We start from the raw sequence: 25265 nt of genomic DNA on the forward strand, positions 1-25265 counted from the left end.
CCGCTATACGAGCCCCGGTTCCAGAATTGCCAAGGGGCCAAGAGTCTTGGAGTACCTCCTAGGTTCGAGGAACCCCAATTACAGTTACTGGAGTGTATTCGAGGGCCAGCCCTCGAGCTCCCGTAGTTGGGGGCTCTGCCCCCAAACCCCCCTTTCTCAACCAAATCTCCGCGCAGCGGAGCCCCAGGGGGGTTTGGGGGGACTGGTCCCCCCAATAAATACGGGTCTAGTACGCGATGGCCTACAGTTATAACCTCGTAGATGGTCCGCAATGTCTCTGACTGCAGGGTAAGCCTTTCTCCACGTTACACCGGGAATATGGTGATGAACTCCCAACGCCGGGGGAGACACCTCAACCAGGCACCCAGAAGTGTAGTGATTAAAGTGTAGTGAAAGAGGTAGAGGGGAGATGTCGTCGGAGAACGCGTTTCGAAACCAGTTGAACACATGGCGGAACAGCCTGCCGTCCACCAGCTTCGACTCCGTGGAGCAGCCCTCAAACTTCTTCTCCAAGATCAAATCATGGAACCCGTTCCAGCAGGAGAACTACGTTCGCCTTCCAGTTAGCGAAAGAGAGCAGCCTGACATCGTAGAAGAGCCAGAGTGGTTTAATTGTAGGTATTACCCAACAAAGTTTCGATTGGTGCTAACCTGAATTAAAAATAGTGTCAAGATGGGATAGATTGCTGATCTTTTCAATCTGTCTGTTGGGTGCAGCGGCTTGCTTTGCCCTGTGCTTCTTCCTGCTGCCCCTGCTAGCAGTCAAGCCAAGGAAATTCGCCGTCTTGTAAGTGTGCTTTCCTTTTTTGTCAATTGGAGTCGTTGCTAACAATAGTTGTAGGTGGTCTTTGGGGTCGCTTCTTTTTATCATTTCGTTTGGCGTGTTGCAGGGGCCTCTGTCGTACCTGAAACATCTTACCTCTGCGGCTCGGCTGCCCTTCACAATCGCCTACTTCGGGTCCATCTTCGCGACTCTTGTATTCTCGCTGGGCATGCGATCTGTCATCCTCACCGTCCCAGCCATCATCGTGCAGATCCTCGCCGCATTGTGGTACGCCGTCTCCTACTTCCCCATGGGCTCCCAGGGGCTCCGCTTCGCTTCTCGTGTGGGCGCAAGACAGGTCACTTCCTGGATCAACAGCTAGCCCTCCCGTAGCTCCGGAGAGATTTCAATTGATGAAGCTAACCCCTCCGCGTAGCGGAGCCCCAGGGGGGTTTGGGGGGACTGGTCCCCCCAATTACACTAAGTGTATTCGAGGGCCAGCCCTCGAGCTCCCGTAGTTGGGGGCTCTGCCCCCAAACCCCCGATATCAACCAGATCTCCGCGTAGCGGAGCCCCAGGGGGGTTTGGGGGGACTAGTCCCCCCAATAAACACGGATCTAGTTTTGATGCGATAAGCTAGTTACAAAAGCTATAATCCTAGTAGAATCCTACGCTGACAACTACCCAATTATCGTCGACACAAACGCTCAATCTAAACTAGTTAGCCCCAAGCTACTGCAATACAAAGTAGTAGATACGTACCGGTCTGGCTGGATGTCGTCTGCCGCAGGTTCGAGATCCATGCCAATCTGGTTACGGATGGGGAGGTCACTGACGAGAAAGCTCGTATCGCGGTTCTTCTCGTGCTCCCGCTCGTCGTTGACAAGCTTCCTGCCCAGCAGCTGGCGCTCCCAGTACTTGATGTCTCTGTTCAGCGGCTCGTTCCTCTGGTCCCTAAGAAACATGGTTAGTTGAGGAAGTCAAAACACAGACCCCCAGGTGCGGGTATACTCCTCAGGGTTTTAAAGTTTCTGAGCTTTTTGAGGACGGTGAGCCGCACTCCGGACGGCGGGGGGATCTGTGACACAGCCGTACACCCCCTCCATCGTCATCGGACCGGGCATGGAATTTTCCAGATCCCGACGACCTTCAGTAGCCAAGAATGAGAGCGTCTCAGGCCCTACTCAACACGATCCGGTCGATAGTAGCCAGTCCGAGGCTGGGAGAGACTGCGAGTGTTAATGGATGGGTTCGCTCGGTGCGACGTTTGAAGAATGTCGCGTTTGCGGATCTGGCCGACGGAACGTCGAGCTCGTCTCTCATGGTGGTCATGCCCCCAGAGCTGTCCAAAGAGCTCTCAACGGGGGCTTGTGTCAATATCACGGGCACCCTGAAGCAATCGCCTGGGGCGAACCAACATGTAGAGCTTGAGGCTTCTGCGGCCAGCGATATTCGCGTTATTGGGCCCGCCTCGAGCGAATACCCACTCCAAAAGAAGTATCACACGCCAGAGTTCCTGCGGACGATTCCACAGTTCCGATGGAAGACTCAGGGGTTTTCTGCGGTGCTCAGGTATAGGTCGTATGCTCTCTCGCGGATATCGTCCTTCTTTGAGGGCGCCGAGTTCACCCAGGTCAACTCTCCTCTTTTCACCTCATCGGACTGTGAGGGCGCCGGAGAGACGTTCTGCGTGTCCTCGCCCAATAACCCTGAATTCTTTGGCCCCAAGCGTGCCAACTTGACTGTGTCGAGCCAATTGCATCTCGAAGTGTACGCCGCAGCACTCAGCCGCGTGTGGAACTTCACTCCGGCCTTTAGGGCCGAGGAGAGCGACACTAATAGACATCTCAGCGAGTTCTGGATGGTCGAGGCAGAAATCGCCTTCCCGGAGAACGGTCTGGAGTCTGTCATGTCCAATGCTGAAAATATGATTAGATCTGCCGTACCTAAGGGTAAGGCTGCCGATGACCTCCTTAATTCTATTAGACAAAAAGACAAAAAAGAATTGGTTGAGTCCCGGTGGCAGGCTCTTTCTGGCGAAGCGTGGCCTCGGATTACTTACACCGAGGCTATTGAGATCCTGGAGAAGAGCGCCGCTAAAAGCAAGCTAAGACGGCTGAGTTGGGGAGACAGTCTCGGGTCAGAGCATGAGAAGTTCCTCGCCGGCGAGTACTTCAAGTCTCCAGTATTTGTCACTCACTATCCTACTGAGCAGAAGCCATTCTACATGCAGAAGTCCAGCGACGGCAAGACTGTGGCATGCTTTGATTTGCTTGTTCCGGGCATTGGCGAGCTGATTGGCGGAAGCATGCGAGAAGGCGACTATGCGTCGCTTATGGCGGCCATGGAGGCGACTGGGATGAACGTTGAGGATCTCAGTTGGTATACGGATCTTAGGAAGTACGGGTCCTTCCCGCACGGTGGGTATGGGCTTGGATTTGAGCGGCTTGTATGTTATGTTTGTGGGGTGGAGAACATTCGGGATGCCATTGGTTTCCCACGTCACGTAGGGTCGTGTGTCTGCTAATTGCATATACGTGATTTGACTTGTAAATAGTATACCATAATTGTTATAGATTGATAGATGAATATTCGATTAACCTTGGGAAAGAACGTGTATCTAGCTTATATCTAACTATGTTACTACCGGTAGTAAGGGTTATTGGAATATGTATTGATTGAATAAAACTTATTAACAGCACCGGTATATGAATTAATTGAAGATAAAATCTTATTAAAAGTATTGGTATATGTATTTACGGCATAAATAGTTCAATTAAAGCCTTCTCAGCGATATATAGAAGCACTGCACTGTTGGATTCTTAGAAGGTGCAATTATGATCAACTATCGGTCGTCGCCTGTATATAAATTACTCAATGTACTAATACTCATACCTACAACACCCCTAACTATATCAATACTTCCACAACTGCAATATAATCGTCGCAACTTATGTGCCAAGCTCAAGAATACCTAAACTCCGGGAGCAGATGGAGACCGGGTCGGGACATTGTCGCGTTCCGTTCCTCCCCCTCTCCACACAACCTTCACTCCAACTGACAAGAAACCCAATTGAAAAATGTCCTCTGCTGCCAACTGTATCTTCTGCAAGATCGTCAAGGGTAGGTATTCAGTATATCGAGTGGAGTACCCGGCTAATTGAGTGATTTCTTAGGTGATATCCCATGCTTGAAGCTTATTGAGACGCCAAAGACCCTGGCGTTCATGGACATCCAGCCCACGGCCAGCGGACATGCTTTGATCATTCCAAAGCACCACGGCGCTATGCTCCACAACATTCCGGACGACTACCTCCAGGAACTCCTTCCGGTCGCCAAGAAGATTGCAATTGCGTCTGGCCTCGACGTCAACGACCCGAACACTGTTGGATATAACATTTTGCAGAACAACGGCCGAATTGCCCACCAGGTGGTCGATCATGTACATGTTCACTTGATTCCTAAGCGAGACCAGGCTACTGGCCTTGGAGTTGGGTGGCCATCTGATGCCGGTGCCGCTGAGAGGGTCAAGGAGCTGCACGCTGAGCTCCTTAAGAAGCTCGGCGACGATGCGGCGAAGATGTAATCATCTTTCAATTGAAATACAACATAAACCAAATATTACAAAGCCGTATGTCCTTAGCCGAATTCTTAAGCTGTTGAGTCCGAGAAATAGGCCTGTTATATCGCTGTTAGCCTTTGGATTTAACGTTAATCACTCTGTTTCCAAATTAAATTTGGAAGGCTGATCTACTGGTCGAGATCTGTTTAGGAACCCATGTAGTCCGTTAATTGGCAATTGGTAGAAAGTTAAAAGTGTGGGGTGGAATTTATAAGTTAACCGGTACTACCAAGGTATTACGGCCTGATCTAACTGCGTCGACAATGCAAAGTACGCCGTTAATGGTAACCAGTTAATGAGCATTAATGGGAGATCTATTAAATCTAAAAAGTGGCTCTGGGCCAGAGTTTTAAAGCCAGAGACTTTGCCTCTTCCACTTGTGGGCACTTCCAGCCGCGGATCCGAGCGTACGCCTCTCTCACCGTTTCAATGGAGCCCTTTTCGATGCCAATCATCAGCTTATCGCCAATGGCCTTGAGATCGGCCTTCTCACCGTCTATATCTTTCTTAGCACGAGCCCATGACAACACACTCGGTGCATTTTCAGAAGACAACACATAACTGTCAAGATACGCGTCGAGATTATCTTCTGCAATGTTTCCCTCGGGAGCCACAGTTGGCAGGGTCATGAGAGGCACAGTACGCAGAGCCGCTGGAGTCTTATCGTCACTTTCGAGATGGAACCGGGCCCGAACCGCAGAAGCGGCTAGCCAATGAGCCTCGGCGCCAGCATTTCGAGCTTTGACCAGAGCCTGGACAGCCAGAACATACTTGTGCTGACGCAGGAACAGCTCAAAGGCAATTTTCCAGGCCGGAGCACTTTCCAGGGCGCGTGAAGATTCAGGGATTGGCTTCCACAGCTTCTCAACCTCTGCCACTGGGTCCTCTACAGTAAGAAGCTCTCGGCCAAGTGGATCGGTATCCTTAGCCTTTTCCTTGGACTCCTTGTCGTTATCCTGGAGACGCTTGAGCTCCTTAATTCGTTCCTTCTTGGCCTTCTTCAGGGCCCGCTTCTTCTCAGCCTCGTCCATATCGCCGTACTCGTCCTCGGCAGCCTCGGGGTTCTCCTTTCTATCTGCCAGTGCAAAGTAAATCTTCATGGCGCCTTCAACCGCCCGGACGTACATTGGGTCGGAGTAAAGGCTGTCTTCCCACCGGATCATGTCAAGGTAGGCCCGGATCGTGCCGCGACGCGGACAGTAGTAGTGGAAATCGTACTGGTCGCCCTTGAACTCCTTGAAGATGTTGAAAATAGCATGGAACCGCTTCAAAGCAAGACCCTGTTCACCAAGGCGAGCATAAGATTCGGCCTGTTCAATGAGGAACCACAGCGCCTGCATATCGTGAAGGTCGCTCACGCCAGTACCGCTAGAGTCGTTTTTGGTGAACAGGCTCACAGTCTCGATGGCCGTGGCCATCTCGCCCGCTCGCAGCATGTACTTGACCGTCTTGGTGTTGATGAATCGGTCCTGGAGATCCAGAAGCCGCGCCTCGTTCATCGTCTCCGAAGCAGCTGTGAGGTCTCCAGCCCGCTTTAGAATCTTAGCCTTTACCATGTGTAGCTCTACGAGAGTTGGAGTATGGGCAATGGCCTCCTCGATGTATTTTAGGCCCTGTTCGTGGTCGCCGAGGTGAGAGCTGTGCTGGGCCAGGAAAAACGTAGTCCAGACCTGATTGGCCGGGTCAACCCCAGCGACAGAACCGTTCTGCTGAGACGCATACTTCTCCCGAATAAACGCGTCAATGGCGTTCCGCTTGGTTGGATCATTGTACAATGGCCTTACCATGGAGAACAGACTGGGTACACCCCGAGCCAGCTTCTCCGTCAGGTACTTGCCTACAGCTTGCTGGAAGTCATCTCCTGTAAGGAACTCAAACAGCGGAATCTGCTTAGGTGCCTCGCTTTTCGGATACTTCTCGGCCAGTCGCGCATACAGCAGTTTTCTAAGCGAAACATTGTCCTCCTTGATCTGCAGTGCTTCTTCCAGGCCGTGGTAGTAGTCTACGCACTCCGAGTTACGCTTAATCAGTGCCCGGTACTCTCGCTCGGCCTCCTTTAGCTTGCCAAGCTCAAGCAGGTACTTTGCCCGGTACTCTCGTACGGCGAGTCGGTCCGTGACATTATCCTTGATCTCTTCTAGGTTCTGTAGAGCTCTGCCAACGTCGCCGCCCTCATAGATGATTCGGTTCTTGTACAGCAGCACCTCCGAGTTTTCGAGGTCCGTTTTTGGTATTTCCTCCTTGACGGCCTGTTCGAAGCTCGTCAGCGTAGTTTCAGCCGCTGAGCAGTCGCCCGTCATGTGCTGGGCAACGGCCAGTGCCGTCCAATTCTGCCGGAACCCGGGCTTTTCCTGGAGCATTCGCTTGCGCGACGTGACAAGCCCTTCATACTGACGGGCCTGCATCTGGAGCAGCGACAAATCACGCACAATATTCTGATTCTGCGGATCCAGCTGCAATGCCTTGGTGTAGCACTTGCAGGCTTCTTCATAGTTGCGCTCCTGACGGTGGTAGATGCCGTGAATGTGCCAGCAGACGTAGCTCGTCAGGTCCTTGGTGAGGCCTTTTTTAATATAGTCGTGCGCTTCGTCCTTCTTTTCCAGGAAGTACAGGATGAGGCCCTTTACGGCCAGAGTCTCGCCGTGCTCGGGGTGCTTTTTGAGCACCGCTTCAGCGGACTTGAGGGCCTTTTTGTACTGTTTCGCCTCGTACAGCTTTAGTGCTGTACGGAAGTTACTGGCATCTTTCGGCGGAAGCGTCCTGTTCTTCGGAATCGCCATTTTTTCACGTTTCTTCGACTTCACGTAGCCCTCCGGGGTTGGAGTTTTTCACTTTTTGCACCATTGGAGGGGCGACTTACGTCCCAGGGGGGGCGGGCGAGTGCCCGGTTCGATCCCCGGCCACTCCACTACCCACCTCCACTACCTATCTTTTGTATAATACCGGCTAGGATTACAATTGGGGGGGACCAGTCCCCCCAAACCCCCCTGGAGCTCCTCTGCGAGGAGATCTGGTTGATATAAGGACTGGGGTTTTCGATGGGGGTTTGGGGGCGGAGCCCCCACTACGGGAGCTCGAGGGCTGGCCCTCGAAAAAGCCGCACGGGCCTACTGACATCCTGCTTTAGTTGAAGAGACAATAAAATGATTGAGGCATTGGTATGTTATCTTGTTTAGTTATTAAATGTAAAAAAAAAGTTGAGTCCGTACCATTTCTCGCTCAGTTGATACAGTTATTCGTTATAGCTACCCAGTTGGTACATTAGACAAATTTATAGAATAGCTTATCGAAATTAATCATTTGGCCATTAGCACTAGTTATGCAACCTCCATAATGTTAACTATGCCAGTTAATTAGTTGGATTACTATTAGGTAACTAATCGATGATTGTGGCACTAAGAGCCAGTACACGCTCAAGTTATTCAATGCTAGATGCAAGTCTATAACCAAAAAAAAGGTCTGTAAACTACTCCTTCGATTGTGTTGATTCCTTTGCTTCCTCGGATTCTGTTGATTCCTTTGGCTCCTCCGATTGCGCTGGTTCTTCCGTAGATTCCTTCGAAGGATGACCAAAAGTGGCAGCCTTGATAGCCTCCGCTTCGAAGCCGGGAATATGAATATACTCCACGCCCGCGTGCCTCAACTTGTCCAATCCCGTATTCTTCTTGACAAACGTATCCGGCTCCATTACACCAACAAACACAGTCTTGATGCTGGTCTTGAGAATCCTGTCAACACATGGCTCGTTCCCGCTCAGCCTTAATGAACACGGCTCCATCGTAGTATAAATCACCGTCCCCGGAGGCACATCCTTCTCTCCTGTCCGGTCAAAATACTTCTGCAGTGCGCATTGCTCGGCATGCGTGTTCCCAGGCAATTCTCTCGAGTAACCAGTCTCGAGCACCTCGCCGTCCTTAACTAGCACAGCGCCCACACTGAAAGCAGTCTCCGTCGGACCGCACTTTCTCGCTTCCTCCAACGCCATTTGCATAAACGGCCGGTGCGATTCAAGTGCCCAATCGGGCATTGGTGTCTCGTAACTCCAGGACATGTCCTCGGCGTAGTATCGCTGTGCGTGTAGCCACAAGTCCAGATCGTTTGGCCCCGGGTCGGTATACAGATCGGTCTCACAGACGTCGCACTTGCTCCCGGTCAGCCGCTCGCCGCTGTCAATGTGATTGTGTGACGTGGTCTCCTGCGTCACTGGGAAGAACCAGCTCTCGGCAACCTTATCTTTGCCTATGCGATCCAATTTTGCAGCAATCTCCTTGGTATCTCCGTCCCCGCCCTTGCCGAGGTTCTCCCCCCACACGGACACATTGGAGTAGATCGGGTCATTGGCAATGGGGTAACCCAAATACTGCAAGTGGACCCGGATCTGGTGCGTCCGGCCGGTGAACGGCTTACACTTGACAACGCTCGTCTGACCGTCGTAGCTGATGCGCTGGAAAGCCGTTTTCGCCTCTTTGCCCTCCGCATGCACTCGGTTAAGCGCGACCTTGGGGTCCACGGTCAAAAGCGGTTCTTCGCACACAATCTCTTCCGCAGCCGGGAATTCACCAATTACCCGAGCTATGTACTCTTTTCGCACCTCCCGCGACCGCAATTGCTGGCCCATCTTCTCGGCTCCCTTTGGGTTTTTGGCCATGAACATGAGCCCAGAGGTCAGCCTGTCAAGTCGGTTGCACGGGTGCACATGGAGCCCGCGTTCGTGCTTGAGGATCATTACGGCAGTGTTGAACCGGTAACGCCCAGTAGGGTGGACAGGCATGCCGGATGGCTTGTCAATGACCACTAATTCATCATCTTCATGCACGATCTTGACCTCGCGGGAAGTCACTGGGGGCTCGTGCTTGTGAGTCCGATGCCTCATCTTTTCGCCGTTCCTCAGCACAGTGTTGAGATCAGCCTTCTTGTCGTTAACGTAGACCTGCCCTTCGGCGATGGCCTTGCGGTAGTACGCCTCGTCCTTATCGCGGAACTCGGTCGTGAAGATATCCATCAGTTTGCGGTCTCGCCACCGCTGTTTGCAGAACGTAATGTAGGTAAAGTAGTAGGGCGGCACTCGCCTCAATGGACCCTCAATTACGTATTCTGCGCCCTGGGCGATCTCATCTTTTATGGTGATATGATCTGGAGAGAGCTGGACCTCGGAGTCCAGGTGCTGTCGCTTCACGCGGAACCCGGCCTCATCTCTTTTTACGTTTTCTTTCTTTCGTTCGTTTCTGCTTGTCATGCTGAATGATCTGAATACGGGTCTGGATATGATCCGGGGCCTCATCCACCTCATGAACCTTATCAACGGAAGTGAAATTTGACGAAATTTTATGTTTTTCCACCCCCGTACGACCTCCGGCATTTGAGATCACCACCCATAATATCGTTCTTCATGTGGATAGATAGTACCATGGTAATGACATTGATGAATGGCGTCAATACATGTTATTTAGTTTAGTGTGTTTGTAATTATGCCATTTTTGTTAAAGAATAGAGAATCAATATTACGGCCAATTTACGATAGTACAAGAGAATCATTTAAATCTCGTTGAAGTGCGATCATTTTCAAGGCTCTCGATTCATTAGACGACTATAATTGCATCCCATGATAAATCAATACGTATCATGATCGAATATCCTATTCTCCCACTAAGCAAAGGCGATTCCAATGTTGCTTGAAGGGAAAAGAATTTGACTCCACGAAGAACGAGCTTATGCCAGAACAATCGAGAACATGTAATCAATCGAGTACATGTAATCAATCCATGATTAAGCGACGTGCTCCTTTTCTTCCTCCTTGGGAATTCTCACCCACAAGAGTGTGATAAAATGCTAGGTTTGATTGAGAAAGCACCGACGATGTTCCAGACTGTTAACCAGGCGAATGCACCGTCCATTAGCATCCTCGGCGGTGTCAAACCACTCAGAGAGCCGGAGATCACTACGAAAAGACTCAATGGGATAGTATAGGCACCCATTGGCCAGGGAAGCGCACTGTTCTGAATTCCGAGAGCTCGCTTGAATTCTTCTTGATTAACAGTGATATCGCCGAGTAGGAAAGAAAATAAGAGCAGACCTGCGGAACAAACAAACACATATATGAACTCTGCTGTTAAGCTTCCAAGCTCATCAGGCACTTCGTGATGCTCTGCTTGGCTCGGAGATCCTGCTGCTTCTTCTGCAAGACCTCGCATTCGTACAGGAGAATGAGGTCTGACCGGGCGCCTTATTGCGCTCCTGTCGCTACGGTGAGAGAGTAATGCACCGAGTTTGATGCTGCCCCCTCCATGGGGTATGGTGTTTGCCGAATTTTCCGACGGCTCACCCTTATCGGAGTCTCGGCGGGATCTGTCGGCATCTTACGTAGCTCGGTGATGTCTTGAGACTCGGGAACAGAAATTGAGATATCATCAGATGCTCGTCTACTAGTATTGAGGTGAGTGCAGAATCAGAAGTGATCCAAGGTCAATAGTAAATGCTAGCACCGCCTTCCTCGAGTGTTCGTACCATGGTTGCGAGTTTCAAGGCACCAAGTCACTAGCCCTTCGCGTTTCTAAATAATGCGAAGAAAACAGAAAAAAAAGTACATTTATTAGCTACACTGTCGCCTTGTAACTAAACTGTACCGTTTATTACCGGTGCAAGGTGTAGTGTGTAACGGTGACTCGAGGCACAGAAGAATCAGAATCCAGTGGCCCAAAACATTACCCCCGCCGCACAGTAATATCCGTTGCATATCACACACAATACAGTACCAATTGCTCGCTAGTTTCCTTGGTATATAATGAAATTGCGAGGCCTAGGAGGGCAACAGTATTACAGCAAAATGCTAATACCCTTTTTAGTATCAACTTCGTGAAGAGCTTACTCCATGATGACACGCTATCCGGCTTGAACCATAATCGGTATGACAATGCATGAAGACATTAAGGCAGCATTTGGCTGTCAAATCCGAGCATTCCGGTGATTGTCTACTGATCTAGATGTCTTCTGATGCAGAGTATATAATATTCAACGAACGAGGGGAAAGCGTTAGTTGTGTTGAAATGAGGACTGCATATGAAACGGAAGTGCTTGAAATGAGGATTTCCTGCAGCCGACAATCCACGATACTCACTATAATTTTGAAATGAGGATTGAAATGAGGATTCATGGCACGGCTCTCCTGAGCGTCACCAGATACATGAGGCATTTACAGCACAGTGCAGTAGTACGTAGTAGTGTTCTATCAAATTTGCATAGTAATGCTACAAGTTTCCACCATTGGAGAGTGTGAATCAATCTTGATGACAGCAGTAATTTACCACACTCAATACTGTACCAGGTATGATAAATATTTTATCCTTTCATTATTAATAATCCATTAAAACTTCATCCAGACTATTCCGACACAGCAGAGACTAGCTATCAGATACATCACGTCAACGGTGTATATAGCCTGCAGCCCTTATGCACTTAGTCGATCCATACAGATTGACATCAGAACCTCTTGGTAAAATCATATCCAAAAATACCTCCACTGATTTGAAAAATTAATATATAAAGCTCAGAAAAGAATGCCAAAGTTCAATAATTCAACCCGTTTTCGCAATGACTACCGACATCTCCTCTTCGCCTTTCATTTCCGTTTCGCTCAAGCTTATCCAAGGATTTCCACAATTCAGAAATAAACAGTTACTTATCCTCGTTGATGATCTAACTCACTGGACATACCTCTATTCCGTCGGGAATAACGGTATTGACGACCAAATGATGAACATGATTTGCCAGGCCATTGCGTACGAGATCCAGCAGCCCGCCAGGCAGGCCTCACGGAGCTATATTGCGTTGAACCACATGCAACAACTTTTAACAGTGGGAAAGGAAAAAGTCGTCGCAAAGAACCGAATCATGCGCGATAAACTCGATGATGTCGAGAGGCAGTTGCGCAGCATACCCACCGCTAGCATCACCTACGCCCAGCTATACATCAACAGCTTTCAAGACCCGTGGCTCCAAATGAGCCCATACGAAGCACTGCGAGGATACAAATGTCAGGCAGGAGTCAAGGAGGAGCCGCCCATGCACCAGGTTAGGATCAACATCGATGTCCTCGCAAAACGAAGCGCAGTGAACCGCTATCGCAAGACACGAATTAACGCTCTAGCTTAAGACATAAATAATCAAATTCACTAGTACCACGTCTCAATGGGCCCTTTAAATTATCTTCCGCAAAAGGTAGAATGCGACTAAAGCAACGAGAAGATACATATTGCCGGTTCGGCTCAAAATGAGATAAGAGCCCCACCCAATTGCTCCATCAGCAAGTACGGTCGTCGATTTATGCCAGTCGCGCTGAGGGTCTAAACCGAGATACAAGAATTGGTCTTCGAGAGTAAGATAGCCGCTCTCCGTGACTACGCTGGGTGGCGGATTGAATGGAACTCTGATGCTAAGGTAGACCGGCTTATGGTCCGAGGTGACAACATCGCGGAGAGATTCGTATGCATGAATTGAGATTGTATCGGCCGGATACTCGAGCCACAGGATACGGTCGCACCATGACGGATTCCGCTTAGTGTCGTAAATGTACGTACCCACGGCATACTTATAGCTTGGCATAAACTCAATTGGGGCCTCAGTGAACCCGTAGAGCACCCGCATATTCTTCATTTCAGTAATCAGCTCATCGTACTTTTTAGACTGATGAGACCAGGAGTCCTCTCCTGAAGTCACAGGGTTCTCTTTGGTTCGATAATTCAAATCGCCCAGGAAGAAAGTGTGGCTTTCAGGTTTGTAAAGCCCAAACCCATCGCCGAAGTCGAGCTTGGTAGCAATGCTGTAGAAATCCCTGTTTCGAGCGTCGGCGTTACCCTCTTGCGCCGCAAGGTGTGCGGAGACAAAAGTGAATTCCGAGCGTGTCGACTCTTGTTCCAGCATGATTCGTACTCCGGCAGCGCCTTTTAGCGATGAATTGATCATACCTGTACCGATGGTCGCGCTCAGAGTGTGTACTATTTGTACGCTAGAGTGAACGTACACTGCGATGACAATTGCTCCAAGAACCACGACGTCGGCTCGTAAGTAATCGCCGCCGATAGCAGATTCAATTCCGTGCACAATGGGGTCCAGGAAGGGTCCAATCTTACCGAAGCTGGCGTCTTCAATCGGGGCAAACTCTTGGAACGCAGCGACAATGACCTTGTTGGAATCCTCATCAGCACTTTTACTGACGGCGTGGGAGACTATATTCTGGATAGTTGCTGCATCTTGGAGCCGCCTGCCGCAGTTGAACGTGGCCAAGAACAAGTCGATTGTGGACATATTGTACCGGGATATGGATGGAGAGAAGTGATAATCGGTCCGCCTTGTTTTTCCGGTCCCACCATCGCCGACAGCTTCACTTCACGATCTAGACTCATCAACCCTGTAGGTCTAAGTTTGACTTTTTGGTACGGGCTATTGCAGTGGATCACATATTAAAGAAACGTAGGTATTGAGGATCTCCGTATCCTAGACATGGTGGATCATTGGTATTGCATTCGTATTGGGTTAACATGGTTATCACACATTTAAGTTCGTAGTAGAATACCTGAATGACTGTATAATGAAGAAATCAATCTGGATAATAAGCATGGTCTGAAATTGATTAGTTCTGCCTAGTTTGAAAAGTGCTACTACTTACTACTGAGGATACATATTACGTTTAGACGTGAGGCTCATGCGGCGTGATGAAACAGACGTGCAGGTTGTTCCAGACCCCGACATGCGCAGAGTCGTCATCTAATCAGTAGGGACTTTAGGGTAGGGAGTTTGTGTTTTTATTATTAATATTGTCGGATTAACGGAATTGGTTTATAAGTGGGCCTGGCGGAGAATGGCCAAGATCATATCTTTCATCGCGTAGGGTCAGATCTGGGGGGGGGGGGGGGTACAGTACTGTATTCCACTGTACATTGGATTCAATACCGATACTCCCAGTAATCACCGCTTGACCATGGAGAATAATGTAGTTCCAGTGGCATTGCAAAAGTAAACTATGTATGGTGGTCTGGTCGTAGTTTGCTATGTCGTAACCCGTCTCAAGTAGGGTTACCGTGAAATTACAGTTCATGTCCTTCATTCGTTAGCGGATACGCAGATATTCTCTTTTTATCACACAATCCAAAACACTATGGTACACTAGCTAGATATCTAATGGGTTAATCCTGGTTCTATTTTAGGTGTATGTACTAAGTCTCTAACTTGTTAAACGTTGCGCAGCGCGCTTTGCTGTCTCTGTCTAGTGTACCTAATTAGACTGTAGTCGAATATTAGCATTGACCATATCTCCGGCAGATCTCCCGTTGAAGACGTATATTGAATCTGTATATTTCATTGCAGTGGCTTTATTGAACATACCCAGGGGGCACAAATCCCCCCTGACCCCCCATTGAAGTACTATAGTTAAATGGAACTGTATTAGAGTAGATATGACCGGGGGTTTGGGGGCAGAGCCCCCAACTACGGGAGCTCGAGGGCAGGCCCTCGAATACACGCTGCTACTACGTAGTCCTAATGGTACTACAGTAATTGGTTGAATCTCGCGTATTCTAGCTAGTACCATGCGGCTCGTGCGGCTCAAGGGGATCTTTCTGGAAGGTTTCGCGTACAGTTAACATAACTCAAGTTAATTATTCAACACGACACCCCCCAGGGTCGCGGCGCGCTTTGTTTTTGAGGGGGCAAATCACCGCTGTCGGGAGGAGGAGAGGACAGCCGCGCGGTACGGTTACAAAAGGGTTGCCACTGTCGGTGTCATCTTGCCACCTTACCTACCACTTTCCAATTAACTTGAGGAATTAGAAAGATTATGAAGCACGAAGGGAAGAAGACAACGCATCTCGTGGATGCCTCTGGCGGTGAGCCGACGAAAGAGGACGAGATCGCGACTGCCATTCTGCGCAAGAAGAAGAAGGATAACGCCCTGGTGGTGGACGATGCGGTCAACGACGACAATTCGGTGATCTCCATGTCGCCCAACACCATGGACCTACTGCAATTGTTCCGGGGCGACACAGTGCTGGTCAAGGGCAAGAAGCGGAAGGACACAGTGCTGATTGTGCTGGCCGACGAGGAGCTCGAGGACGGCGTGGCGCGACTCAACAGAGTCGTGCGAAATAACCTGCGAGTGCGCCTTGGTGACGTTATTTCGGTGCACCCGTGTCCGGATATCAAGTACGCCAAGCGAATCTCGTGCCTGCCAATTGCCGACACGGTCGAGGGGCTGACTGGCTCGCTCTTTGACGTGTACCTCAAGCCATACTTTGTCGAGGCGTACCGCCCCGTGCGGAAAGGCGACATGTTCACGGTGCGAGGCGGCATGCGGGCCGTTGACTTCAAGGTGGTTGAGGTTGACCCGCCGGAGTATGCAATTGTCGCGCAGGACACGATTATTCACTGCGAGGGTGAGCCAATTAACCGGGAGGACGAGGAGAATAACCTGAATGAGGTGGGTTATGACGATATTGGCGGCTGCCGAAAGCAGATGGCCCAGATTCGAGAACTCGTAGAACTGCCGCTGCGGCACCCGCAGCTGTTTAAGAGCATTGGTATCAAGCCGCCCCGAGGCATTCTCATGTTTGGGCCTCCCGGTACCGGTAAGACGCTCATGGCGCGAGCCGTGGCCAACGAGACTGGCGCGTTCTTCTTTTTGATCAATGGTCCAGAAATCATGTCCAAGATGGCGGGCGAGTCCGAGTCGAACCTGCGTAAGGCGTTTGAAGAGGCGGAGAAGAACGCTCCGGCCATTATCTTCATTGACGAGATTGACTCAATTGCGCCAAAGCGAGATAAGACCAACGGTGAAGTTGAGCGACGAGTCGTTTCGCAGCTGCTGACGCTTATGGACGGCATGAAGGCGCGCTCCAACGTTGTCGTGATTGCCGCCACGAACCGACCAAACTCGATCGACCCGGCGCTGCGACGATTCGGCCGATTCGACCGAGAGGTTGACATTGGCATCCCCGACCCCACTGGCCGACTCGAGATTCTGCGAATCCACACCAAGAACATGAAGCTTGCTGACGACGTGGATCTCGAGGCCATTGCCGCCGAGACGCACGGTTACGTGGGTTCCGATATTGCATCCCTGTGCTCGGAGGCTGCCATGCAGCAGATTCGAGAGAAGATGGACCTTATTGACCTTGAGGAGGAGACTATTGACGCCGAGGTGCTTGACTCGCTTGGCGTTACCATGGAGAACTTCCGGTTCGCGTTGGGCATCTCCAACCCATCTGCTCTGCGAGAGACGGTTGTTCAGTCGGTCAATGTTACGTGGGACGACATTGGTGGTCTCGACAAGATCAAGCAGGAGCTCAAGGAGACTGTCGAGTACCCAGTGTTGCACCCAGAGATGTACACCAAGTTTGGCCTGTCGCCATCCAAGGGTGTCTTGTTCTACGGTCCACCGGGTACTGGTAAGACGCTGCTGGCCAAGGCGGTGGCTACCGAGGTTTCTGCCAACTTCATTTCCGTAAAAGGCCCAGAACTGCTCTCCATGTGGTTTGGTGAGTCTGAGTCGAACATTAGAGACATCTTTGACAAGGCTCGAGCCGCCGCGCCGTGTGTTGTGTTCCTTGACGAGTTGGACTCCATTGCCAAGTCGCGAGGCGGGTCTGTAGGTGATGCCGGCGGTGCGTCCGACCGAGTGGTTAACCAGCTGCTTACTGAGATGGACGGTATGAACGCCAAGAAGAATGTGTTTGTAATTGGTGCCACCAACCGACCAGACCAGATTGACCCGGCTCTGCTGCGACCGGGCCGACTTGACCAGCTCATTTACGTGCCGTTGCCAGACGAGGGCAGCCGACTGTCCATTCTCAAGGCCCAGCTGCGAAAGACTCCATTGGAGCCAGGTCTCGACCTTGGCGAAGTTGCCAAGTCTACTGCTGGTTTCTCTGGTGCCGATTTGCTCTACATTGTTCAGCGATCGGCCAAGTTTGCCATTAAGGACTCCATTGAGGCCCAGATTTCCGCCGAGCAGGCTGCCCAGGAGGCGGGCGAGGAGGCTGATGTGGCTATGGAGGACCCAGTTCCATTCATTACCCACCAGCACATTGAGGAGGCCATGAAAACGGCCAGCAGGTCGGTCAGCGACTCTGAGCTGCGACGATACGAGGCGTACGCCCAGCAGATCCAGTCTTCGCGAGGTACTTTTAGCTTCCGATTCCCAGAGGGCGCCTCTGCCACCAACGAGACCATCCCGGGCGGCAATGACGGCGGTGCATCTCTTGGCAACGAGGGCGAAGACGACGATTTGTATAGCTAAGCATTGTCTATTTTAGATTTATTATATGTTTTTAATTTATATTATTGGCGTTATTATTCCGTGACCGATTGCTTGAATTGACAAACATTTTCCAACTAATTCCCCCCATTTGTAATCTAGTGGACCGTTCACTGTGTGGAAACTAATGATCCTCCTTAAAGTAGAGGCTTTCAACGTACTTGGGGGCCAGCCCCCAAACCCCCGTAGCTCCGCTTCGCGGAGATCTTGCAGCGACCAATTGGATAAGCGACGCCATGGTACATACAGACAGGCAGTTTTCGGTATGCGGGTAGATTTTTGTATGATATATACACAATTACAAAAGACCCTGCTTCTTCAAATCGTTATACACTTTCTGGGACATGACATTGCCTTCCTCATCTTCCATTTCAACCGTATTCTCGAGCTGGCTTTCCTTCTTGCGACGGTCCCGACGGAACTTTTCCGCTAGCTTCCTGGCTTCAGCTATCGAGGTAACATTCTTGTACACTGGATCAGGCTGAATACCCAAGCATCGGAGGCCCTTGGCATGCCGAGGCTCAGTAAAATGCTTCTCGAAAGCCTTGCGACCCATGTAGGTATAATTACCGCATATCTCGCACGAATACTCCACTCTGAGCCCATTGAGCTTCCACAACCAATAAGGAATTGGCTTACCGTCGAATCCAAGCGGCATGTTGAGAGGATTGCTGACGTAAGATTCTTCGTCCTCCTCGTCGCTGCTACCTTCTTCGTTGTCTTCCTTTGAATTGTCCTCTGGACCGTATGGTGCAGATCGCTCCTCTTCGAACGCCTCAATTTCAAGCTGTCTTTCGCGGTCGGTCAGCGCTTGCTTGCGCTCGATGTTCCCCTTGGTATCTGATATCTGCTTGCTCAATCGATCTACCAGCTGCTTGATTGAAAATTCATGGGAAATGATTATCCTCTGGGCCAAATCTCCCCCCGTTGATTTCGCTTCTCCGTCGACCAGAGCCGAGTTTTTCTTATGCTTTTTGCCATTCAAATGACTCTTGTAGATGGATTCTTTGGCAAAAGTCTTGGCACACGCAGTACACCACACCGACCCATCCTCAGCAGGCTTTCCGTCTGGCTCATGTGACTCGTGGTACCAAGAAATAGTACCGTTTTGCCAGTTGCGGGAAAAGTCGGATTCGATAGACGCAAGGAATGCACCAATCGGCTCCAGCGGCCCAATTTTTGTCAAGAACTTTGTCAGGTACTCGCTCAGCGCCTTGGTATATGCAAAATAATCGTTGTTTTGGAGCCGTACGGTGGGGAAGAGATCCTTATCATCAAAATCAAAGAACCTCTCGAGATATTGCACATAGGTAAGCTTCCGCTCGACATATTTGAGATTCACAAAGCGCTCATGGTGCTCAATGAGATCAACAAACTGGCCGTACCGTTCCTCGTCCGTGAACATGGTTTCAATGTTGACCACATCAGTGGTGGCAGGGCTCAACAGTTGATTTGCCCCACTATACTCCTCTGTGGCCTTGGAACTCCTCAACATGCAGTACATGTCAGCCATATTTGTCATCTGTTCGAATTGAGTGCGTCGATGAGACTCTTTCAGCTGGTCAATATCCTTAGCGAGCATCGAATACGTCTCGGCAATGCTTGACTGCGTGAGACTCTTGGCCTCTGCGCGTTTTCTCTCTGAATCTTTCAGTGCGGACGCTAAATAATCATATCTGCTTCTGTACCGTTTTATTAGGAAGCTCACTTCATGTTGGTGCAGTAGCCGTTCTCGCTCTGGCCGCTTTCGTTTCCTGCCGTTGAGAGATGAGCTCGTAGAGAGTATCTCATTATCGGGCAAAATATCCGGGTTATACGAGATCCGGTCAGCCACCGCTTTCTCAATCCTATCCAGCTCCTCCAGAGCGGTTCGCTCTCTTTCTATCTCGCCCACCTCCATCTATATATTAATTACGTCGTAAATCTTGAGCTACGCAATGTTGGAGTGAATGAAATATCGTCGTGATGAAAGATTCATGGTGTTTTACTTTTCACAGCGTAAAATACATACCGACCTTATCAAAATTAAAAAAATTTGGAATTTCACCGGTAGATCAAAGATTGGACAGTAGATTCGATAGATCTGATAAAATGTCGAGGAAATCGTTTGAGGAGTTGGGGGTCGCTAAGTGGCTGTGTACAGCACTCAAGAACGTAGCTATATATAGTCCTACAGCCATTCAAGAGGCCTGTATCCCGGAGATTCTAGATGGTAAGTCAAGAAATGGTTTGAACTGTGATGAATCACGTAATATTTTGGTGGTGAATCACGTAGAAGTTGGGGAAAAAGGCTAACATTTCGTAGGACGAGATTGCATCGGTGGAGCCAAGACTGGTTCGGGTAAAACGCTGGCGTTTGCCGCCCCAATGCTGACAGATTGGTCGAGAGACCCATACGGTATTTGCGGGCTGATCTTAACTCCTACTCGAGAACTGGCGATCCAGATTGCAGACCAGTTCTCTGCATTGGGAGCCACAATGGATATCCAGATCGCGGTGGTTGTGGGCGGTATTGACATGGTTGAACAGGCCCTGCAACTTCAGAGACGGCCGCATTTTGTTATCGCGACCCCTGGCCGTTTGGCCGACCATATTAAGAGTAGCGGCGAAGAAACCGTCAAAGGCCTTCGGCGAGTAAAGTACCTTGTCCTCGATGAGGCTGATAGATTGCTTGCTCCAGGCTTCGCCGACGATCTAGACACTTGCATGGATATTCTGCCCGACTCGGCGAAGAGGCAAACCATGCTCTTCACTGCTACCGTAACTAACGAGGTCAGATCTTTGAAGGACGCGCCGCCCAAGCCGGGCAAGCAGCCTGTATTTTTGCATGAAGTTGGTATTGGCGAGGTCGCAATCCCTGATACCCTTTCTCAGTACTACCTGCTGGTTCCGTCCAACAAGAAGGAACCGTACCTGTACAGCTTACTAACTTTGGAGGAGAACACCAAAAAATCGGCGATAATTTTCGTCAACCGTACAAACACTGCGGAGATGCTGCGACGCATGCTGCAGAGCATGGGCGTCAGATCAGCGTCGTTGCACGGTGGCATGAAGCAGTCTGAGCGGCTCAACGCATTGGGGCGATTTAGAGCCGAGGTGGCCCGCATTCTGGTGGCAACTGATGTAGCCAGTCGAGGTTTGGATATCCCCGTCGTTGAGATGGTTGTCAATTTCGACGTCCCGGCCGACGCCGATGATTACATCCATCGAATTGGTCGAACAGCCCGTGCGGGGAGGAAGGGCGATAGCATCTCCTTCGTGTCGGAGCTGGACGTTAGCAGAGTTCACAACATCGAGGAGCGAGTGGGTGAGAAGCTTGTGGAATATGAAGGTGTCACTGATCAATTGGTTGCCGATACGTCCCTTAAGAAAGTCTCCGTTGCCAAGCGAGAAGCAATGATGGATATGGAGAAAGAGGGATACATGGATAAGAAAGAAAGGTACAAGCGCCTTGCTGGACCATCGACTGGCATCAGGAAAAAGAAGATGAAGAAGGTGTCCAAAAGCAAGGGCAGTAGTTAGGAATATATTACTAGCTCCTCAGCCATGTTCAGGTTGAGTGAGGTGAGCTTTCGCCGGGGCAGTTGAGCGTGCCTAGTTGGCATAATGAATGTAAAAAGGTCGTGAGACCACAGATAAATATACACGCTTACTTAGGATCAGGGTGTTGGTAGTAGGATTGGTTGAACTTGAGACGATCCTGGTCCGAGGCATAAACACCATGGTAATAGCCTGCCCAATACATTGCCATCGCAACATTTCTCATGTTCTCGTCCATGTGGTCTAATGACACCAATGGTAGGGTTCTGTTTGGGGCTGCTGCACCCGACGGCGGCCATGTTGACTGGGGTTGAGCTTGTCGCGGCATATTCCATGCACTCTGTTGTTGCTGGGGTTGTTGGATATTTGGTTGCTGCTTGGGTACATGATGTTGTCGGTATTGTGGCTGACCCTGTTGCGATTGGTGTGGTCGTTGTTGTTGATGCTGATCGAATAGTGGCGGCTGATGCTGTTGTGCGGGTCGCTGTTGATACTGTGGCACTGGTCGCTGCTGATGCTGTTGTACGGGTTGTTGTTGGTTAAATTGCTGTGGCCGTGACTGGGACTGCTGCTGCGGTTGTGGCTGTTGTTGTTGTGGATGAACTCGGGGGACAGCCTGGGAAGGCGGACGAGGAACTTGGTTCTGTATACTCGCCGAGGCAAGAGTTGCCAAATTGGAGGATGTCTGCCCCGAAGGAGCTGTATGACCAATGTACGATCCACCAGTGGGCGGAGACAGTAGTCTTCCATAGCCATGCTCTGCCATGTGCTTAATGGCTGGGACTATACCCCCTTTTACACCAATCGTCACACTGAGGAACTTTGGAAATAACAAAATGGTTTCAATGGTCGCCACGTCTAATTCTGAGGCTTTGGCCAGAGATACCACTAGATCTTCGGGCTTCTGTGGCGGTCTATACCCAAATGCATGGTAAACAGATTTGAGTGTCCGCCGTAGATTCTCAGCACGCTCATTTCTGCTGAGTGCTCTGACTCGGTAGATCTCGCTTGTCAACTCTTTGTTCGTGATAATATTCTTGGCCGAAGCATTTTCAACACTAGCTTGAGCTTTAGTTGACCCGGCAAATTGAGGTGGGGCAACCGGAGCTTGACTTTCAAGATTATTGGAAGGTTGTGGCTGAATTCCCTTGCCCTGCTGAGCAATTCGCTCTTGACGAACCGGACCGGCTTGGGCCAAGTTCTCTGGAGCTTTTTCGATAACTGCTGGATATGTCCGGGATGCAAGTGACGCCGGCGTTGTTTCGACTAGTGGGGCAGTTTGGGGTGTTAGCTGGTCCTGCGACGTTGTTCTCTGGATTGATTGCGCAAGTTGGACATCTGGGGCCGCTTGTGATGTATTAGGTAGTGACGGGGTCGGTTCTGGAGTCTCTGCCGTCAAGTCTACAAATTCATTGGTTGGCGGATGGAATGTTTTAGCCGGGACAGACGAAGGGGCAACCTGGTCAACTTTGGTCGGTTCAGTAATTTTGGTCGCGTCCTGCGTTTTTTCAGCCGCTGGTTTGTGGCCGTTTTCCAGTGTCGGGACCTCAGAAACAGTAGTATCTGATCCAGCGGAAAGAATGCCAGCTGATTCGGAAGATTCATCAGATACAAGGATACCCGACGCTCTAGGGTACTCGACTGTTGGGGCTGCTGCGCTTTCACTCTCCTCAGCACGCTTTTCCGTCTTTTCTTCCTTTGCGGCTGGCTTTTCTGGACCCGCCGACGCACCAGTGGTGCCAATTTCTTTTCTTTGGGGGCCATTGCTTCCTAGTTGTACGGATTTGCTAGGCGAGACACTCGACAAGCTTGATTCCCTCTCTGGCAGTTTTCTGCCATTCAAAGCTTCGCTGGGTGATAAAGCTTTCCTGGGTGACCTTTCAACTCTATCTATCAACGCAATGTCGTCTTCGTCTTCTTCTTCCTCAGGGGTAGAAGTATCTCCACCAGCAATTTTGGCGAATTTAACCGCCGGAGGTTCCTCAACCACCTCATGATCCATAAGCACGATCTCATCATCGCCAACTTCTGCCATCTTTTCTGGCTCTTCCACCTCATTTTCCCGTCCCGTCAACAGCGTCGGGAATCCTGCAGAACTGTATATCCTTGTGGGGCCGTCCATATCTTGGAAGTAAGCGTCATCTTCAGCTTCATTGACATCGGGAGGAGAGCTCAGTGTACTGGAGTTGTTGTCTTCTTCCTCATCATCAATAATCTTACTTTGCCGCAGAACTTTCGGAGTTCTAATCATTGATTCGTCTGGTGCATCAATCTTTCTTTTCTGCGGTATGGTATCTCTGCTCCGGGACATATTCGAAAGCTGGATGGCCGCTTCCTCGGCTTCCATAGTTGATGCCGCCGCAGCCACCGCCTCTGCGGCAGTCTCATTAGGCTTATTCTGTACATCTCCATCCTTGTTCGCTACGCTATGGTACTTCAGGTACTCGGCCTTTGCCTCACCATAGCGACGCGTCAGGATGGAATCATCCCATGTATCCTTATCGCCAAGCTCGATCACCTAAAAAAAACGTTAGATCTCAACATTCGCACAGACCTGGCAAAAACTTACCAAATTAGATGTGTCGCTCGCAGACATTATCGAGTATCTCGATTTATCAGAGCTGTACACGCGATTTTTTGTTAAATTAATATGTGTACGGCAACTATAGTGCGACGCGGAAAAATTATGATCTTCCCAACCGAACTTCCCTCACTATAAGAAGTGGGACTATCACTGATCGGTTTCTCTTTCTCACCGCCATAAGTCGGCTATGGAAGGGTAGAAGGGCGTGTAGAATACGGTCCAAGGTTCTCTAATAGAGATGTCGGCCAATTGGGTAAAAATTAGCTGTTTAACTAGTGTATTGGAGCCACAATCGGCAAAACCCTGGGGAAGGGCGCAGCCGAGATTTGCATATGTATGCCGGGGTAGAGACCGACCTGACGGTTTCACCGGTTTTCTGTTCAGTATTTAACTCCGCACGTATAACAAATTACATATAATTGCGTATTGCTTCCTTATACCACGTAGTTCACTATTATATCATGCCTGAAGGGAAAGTTGCTTTGATTACTGGGTGCTCCTCTGGAATTGGAAAGGACCTGGCTAAGGAATTTCACAAACACGGTAAGAAACTACTATTGAAAAGTGGGATGTAGAGAATATATGTTAACGGGTGTATAGGATGGACGGTGTATGCGGGAGCTCGTAGATTGGCCTTGATGAGCGATCTGGCGGAACTCGGTATCCACACTGTGGAGCTTGATGTCACCAGCCAGGAGTCGATCGATGCGACCAAAAAGGCCATTGAAGCAGACTGGGAGAAGCTCGACCTCTTGTATAATAATGCGGGACAGTCGTGTACCTTCCCTGTCACTGACCTTGCACCCGAAGTGGTGCAGCAATGCTTCGACGTTAATTTGTTTGGGGTTATCAAGCTGGTCCAGGCGTTCACCCCGATGCTGATTAAAGCCAAGGGCACAATTGCAAATACGGGATCCGTTGCCGCGCTTGAACAGTTCCCGTTCTCTGCTGCGTACGGAGCGTCTAAGGCTGCACTTCACCAGTTGATGAACACTCTGCGGCTCGAAATGGCTCCATTCGGCGTCAAGGTCACCACTGTGTGCACTGCGGCCGTTAAGACCGAAATCGCGGACACCCGCGGCCTGCCAGAGAACAGCCTCTATGCAGAGATTGAGGATGGAGTTGCTCTTCGTCGAACGATGGCCGCTAAGAACAGCCCAATGACTACAGCCCAATATGCTGTTAAGGTATATGGCGAGGTCACCAAGCGGGACCCCAAACCTCTATTCTGGGAGGGCGGCAATTGGTTCATGCTGTGGGTCATTTACTACTTCGTTCCACGTCGGATTGTTGATTTCTTTTTGTCCAAGCGGTTCAAGCTTGACAGGCTTGCCGATATTGTCCAGGCTCGAAAGGCAAAGTCTGATTAATGTCACAACATGTTTTTTTTTATCTAACGGGGTATTTCTGGACTGAATTATGTATGACAAACTTATAACAGCCAAATCAAAGA

The 25265-nt window shown here is 50.1% G+C and overlaps 12 protein-coding genes across 12 annotated transcripts; 7 read left to right on the forward strand and 5 right to left on the reverse strand.

Annotated features, from left to right (window-relative positions):
• Window positions 1-409: 409 nt before the first annotated feature.
• Window positions 410-1145, forward strand: SFT2 (Sft2p; the record flags this gene model as incomplete). The annotated part of the gene is made up of 3 exons (XM_076683702.1): window positions 410-614; window positions 667-787; window positions 842-1145. The coding sequence occupies 3 exons, from the start codon at window positions 410-412 to the stop codon at window positions 1143-1145; spliced, it is 630 nt and encodes a 209-aa protein (XP_076542046.1).
• Window positions 1146-1925: 780 nt separating this feature from the next.
• On the forward strand, window positions 1926-3290 carry SLM5 (asparagine--tRNA ligase SLM5; the record flags this gene model as incomplete). The annotated part of the gene is made up of 1 exon (XM_076683703.1): window positions 1926-3290. The coding sequence occupies one exon, from the start codon at window positions 1926-1928 to the stop codon at window positions 3288-3290; it is 1365 nt and encodes a 454-aa protein (XP_076542047.1).
• Window positions 3291-3843: 553 nt separating this feature from the next.
• Window positions 3844-4349, forward strand: HNT1 (adenosine 5'-monophosphoramidase Hnt1p; the record flags this gene model as incomplete). Its single annotated transcript, XM_076683704.1, has 2 exons — window positions 3844-3886; window positions 3940-4349. 2 exons carry the CDS (start codon window positions 3844-3846, stop codon window positions 4347-4349), a joined length of 453 nt encoding a protein of 150 aa, XP_076542048.1.
• Window positions 4350-4708: 359 nt separating this feature from the next.
• Window positions 4709-7165, reverse strand: NAT1 (peptide alpha-N-acetyltransferase complex A subunit NAT1; the record flags this gene model as incomplete). The annotated part of the gene is made up of 1 exon (XM_076683705.1): window positions 4709-7165. One exon carries the CDS (start codon window positions 7163-7165, stop codon window positions 4709-4711), a length of 2457 nt encoding a protein of 818 aa, XP_076542049.1.
• A 686-nt stretch (window positions 7166-7851) lies between these two features.
• Window positions 7852-9621, reverse strand: RIB2 (bifunctional DRAP deaminase/tRNA pseudouridine synthase RIB2; the record flags this gene model as incomplete). The annotated part of the gene is made up of 1 exon (XM_076683706.1): window positions 7852-9621. The coding sequence occupies one exon, from the start codon at window positions 9619-9621 to the stop codon at window positions 7852-7854; it is 1770 nt and encodes a 589-aa protein (XP_076542050.1).
• A 2351-nt stretch (window positions 9622-11972) lies between these two features.
• TRVA0_010S01574 (uncharacterized protein) lies at window positions 11973-12533 on the forward strand (the record flags this gene model as incomplete). Its single annotated transcript, XM_076683707.1, has 1 exon — window positions 11973-12533. The coding sequence occupies one exon, from the start codon at window positions 11973-11975 to the stop codon at window positions 12531-12533; it is 561 nt and encodes a 186-aa protein (XP_076542051.1).
• A 45-nt stretch (window positions 12534-12578) lies between these two features.
• INP54 (phosphoinositide 5-phosphatase INP54) lies at window positions 12579-13685 on the reverse strand (the record flags this gene model as incomplete). The annotated part of the gene is made up of 1 exon (XM_076683708.1): window positions 12579-13685. The coding sequence occupies one exon, from the start codon at window positions 13683-13685 to the stop codon at window positions 12579-12581; it is 1107 nt and encodes a 368-aa protein (XP_076542052.1).
• Window positions 13686-15213: 1528 nt separating this feature from the next.
• On the forward strand, window positions 15214-17670 carry CDC48 (AAA family ATPase CDC48; the record flags this gene model as incomplete). The annotated part of the gene is made up of 1 exon (XM_076683709.1): window positions 15214-17670. The coding sequence occupies one exon, from the start codon at window positions 15214-15216 to the stop codon at window positions 17668-17670; it is 2457 nt and encodes an 818-aa protein (XP_076542053.1).
• A 316-nt stretch (window positions 17671-17986) lies between these two features.
• On the reverse strand, window positions 17987-19270 carry PRP9 (SF3a splicing factor complex subunit PRP9; the record flags this gene model as incomplete). The annotated part of the gene is made up of 1 exon (XM_076683710.1): window positions 17987-19270. One exon carries the CDS (start codon window positions 19268-19270, stop codon window positions 17987-17989), a length of 1284 nt encoding a protein of 427 aa, XP_076542054.1.
• A 509-nt stretch (window positions 19271-19779) lies between these two features.
• Window positions 19780-21210, forward strand: DBP8 (ATP-dependent RNA helicase DBP8; the record flags this gene model as incomplete). Its single annotated transcript, XM_076683711.1, has 2 exons — window positions 19780-19900; window positions 19994-21210. The coding sequence occupies 2 exons, from the start codon at window positions 19780-19782 to the stop codon at window positions 21208-21210; spliced, it is 1338 nt and encodes a 445-aa protein (XP_076542055.1).
• Window positions 21211-21337: 127 nt separating this feature from the next.
• TRVA0_010S01684 (uncharacterized protein) lies at window positions 21338-23824 on the reverse strand (the record flags this gene model as incomplete). The annotated part of the gene is made up of 2 exons (XM_076683712.1): window positions 21338-23746; window positions 23798-23824. 2 exons carry the CDS (start codon window positions 23822-23824, stop codon window positions 21338-21340), a joined length of 2436 nt encoding a protein of 811 aa, XP_076542056.1.
• Window positions 23825-24273: 449 nt separating this feature from the next.
• On the forward strand, window positions 24274-25182 carry AYR1 (acylglycerone-phosphate reductase; the record flags this gene model as incomplete). The annotated part of the gene is made up of 2 exons (XM_076683713.1): window positions 24274-24355; window positions 24413-25182. The coding sequence occupies 2 exons, from the start codon at window positions 24274-24276 to the stop codon at window positions 25180-25182; spliced, it is 852 nt and encodes a 283-aa protein (XP_076542057.1).
• Window positions 25183-25265: the final 83 nt, after the last annotated feature.

Source organism: Trichomonascus vanleenenianus, assembly GCF_965637985.1.
Source record: "Trichomonascus vanleenenianus strain CLIB 3782 genome assembly, contig: TRVA0_010S, whole genome shotgun sequence".
NCBI lineage: Eukaryota > Fungi > Ascomycota > Dipodascomycetes > Dipodascales > Trichomonascaceae > Blastobotrys > Blastobotrys vanleenenianus.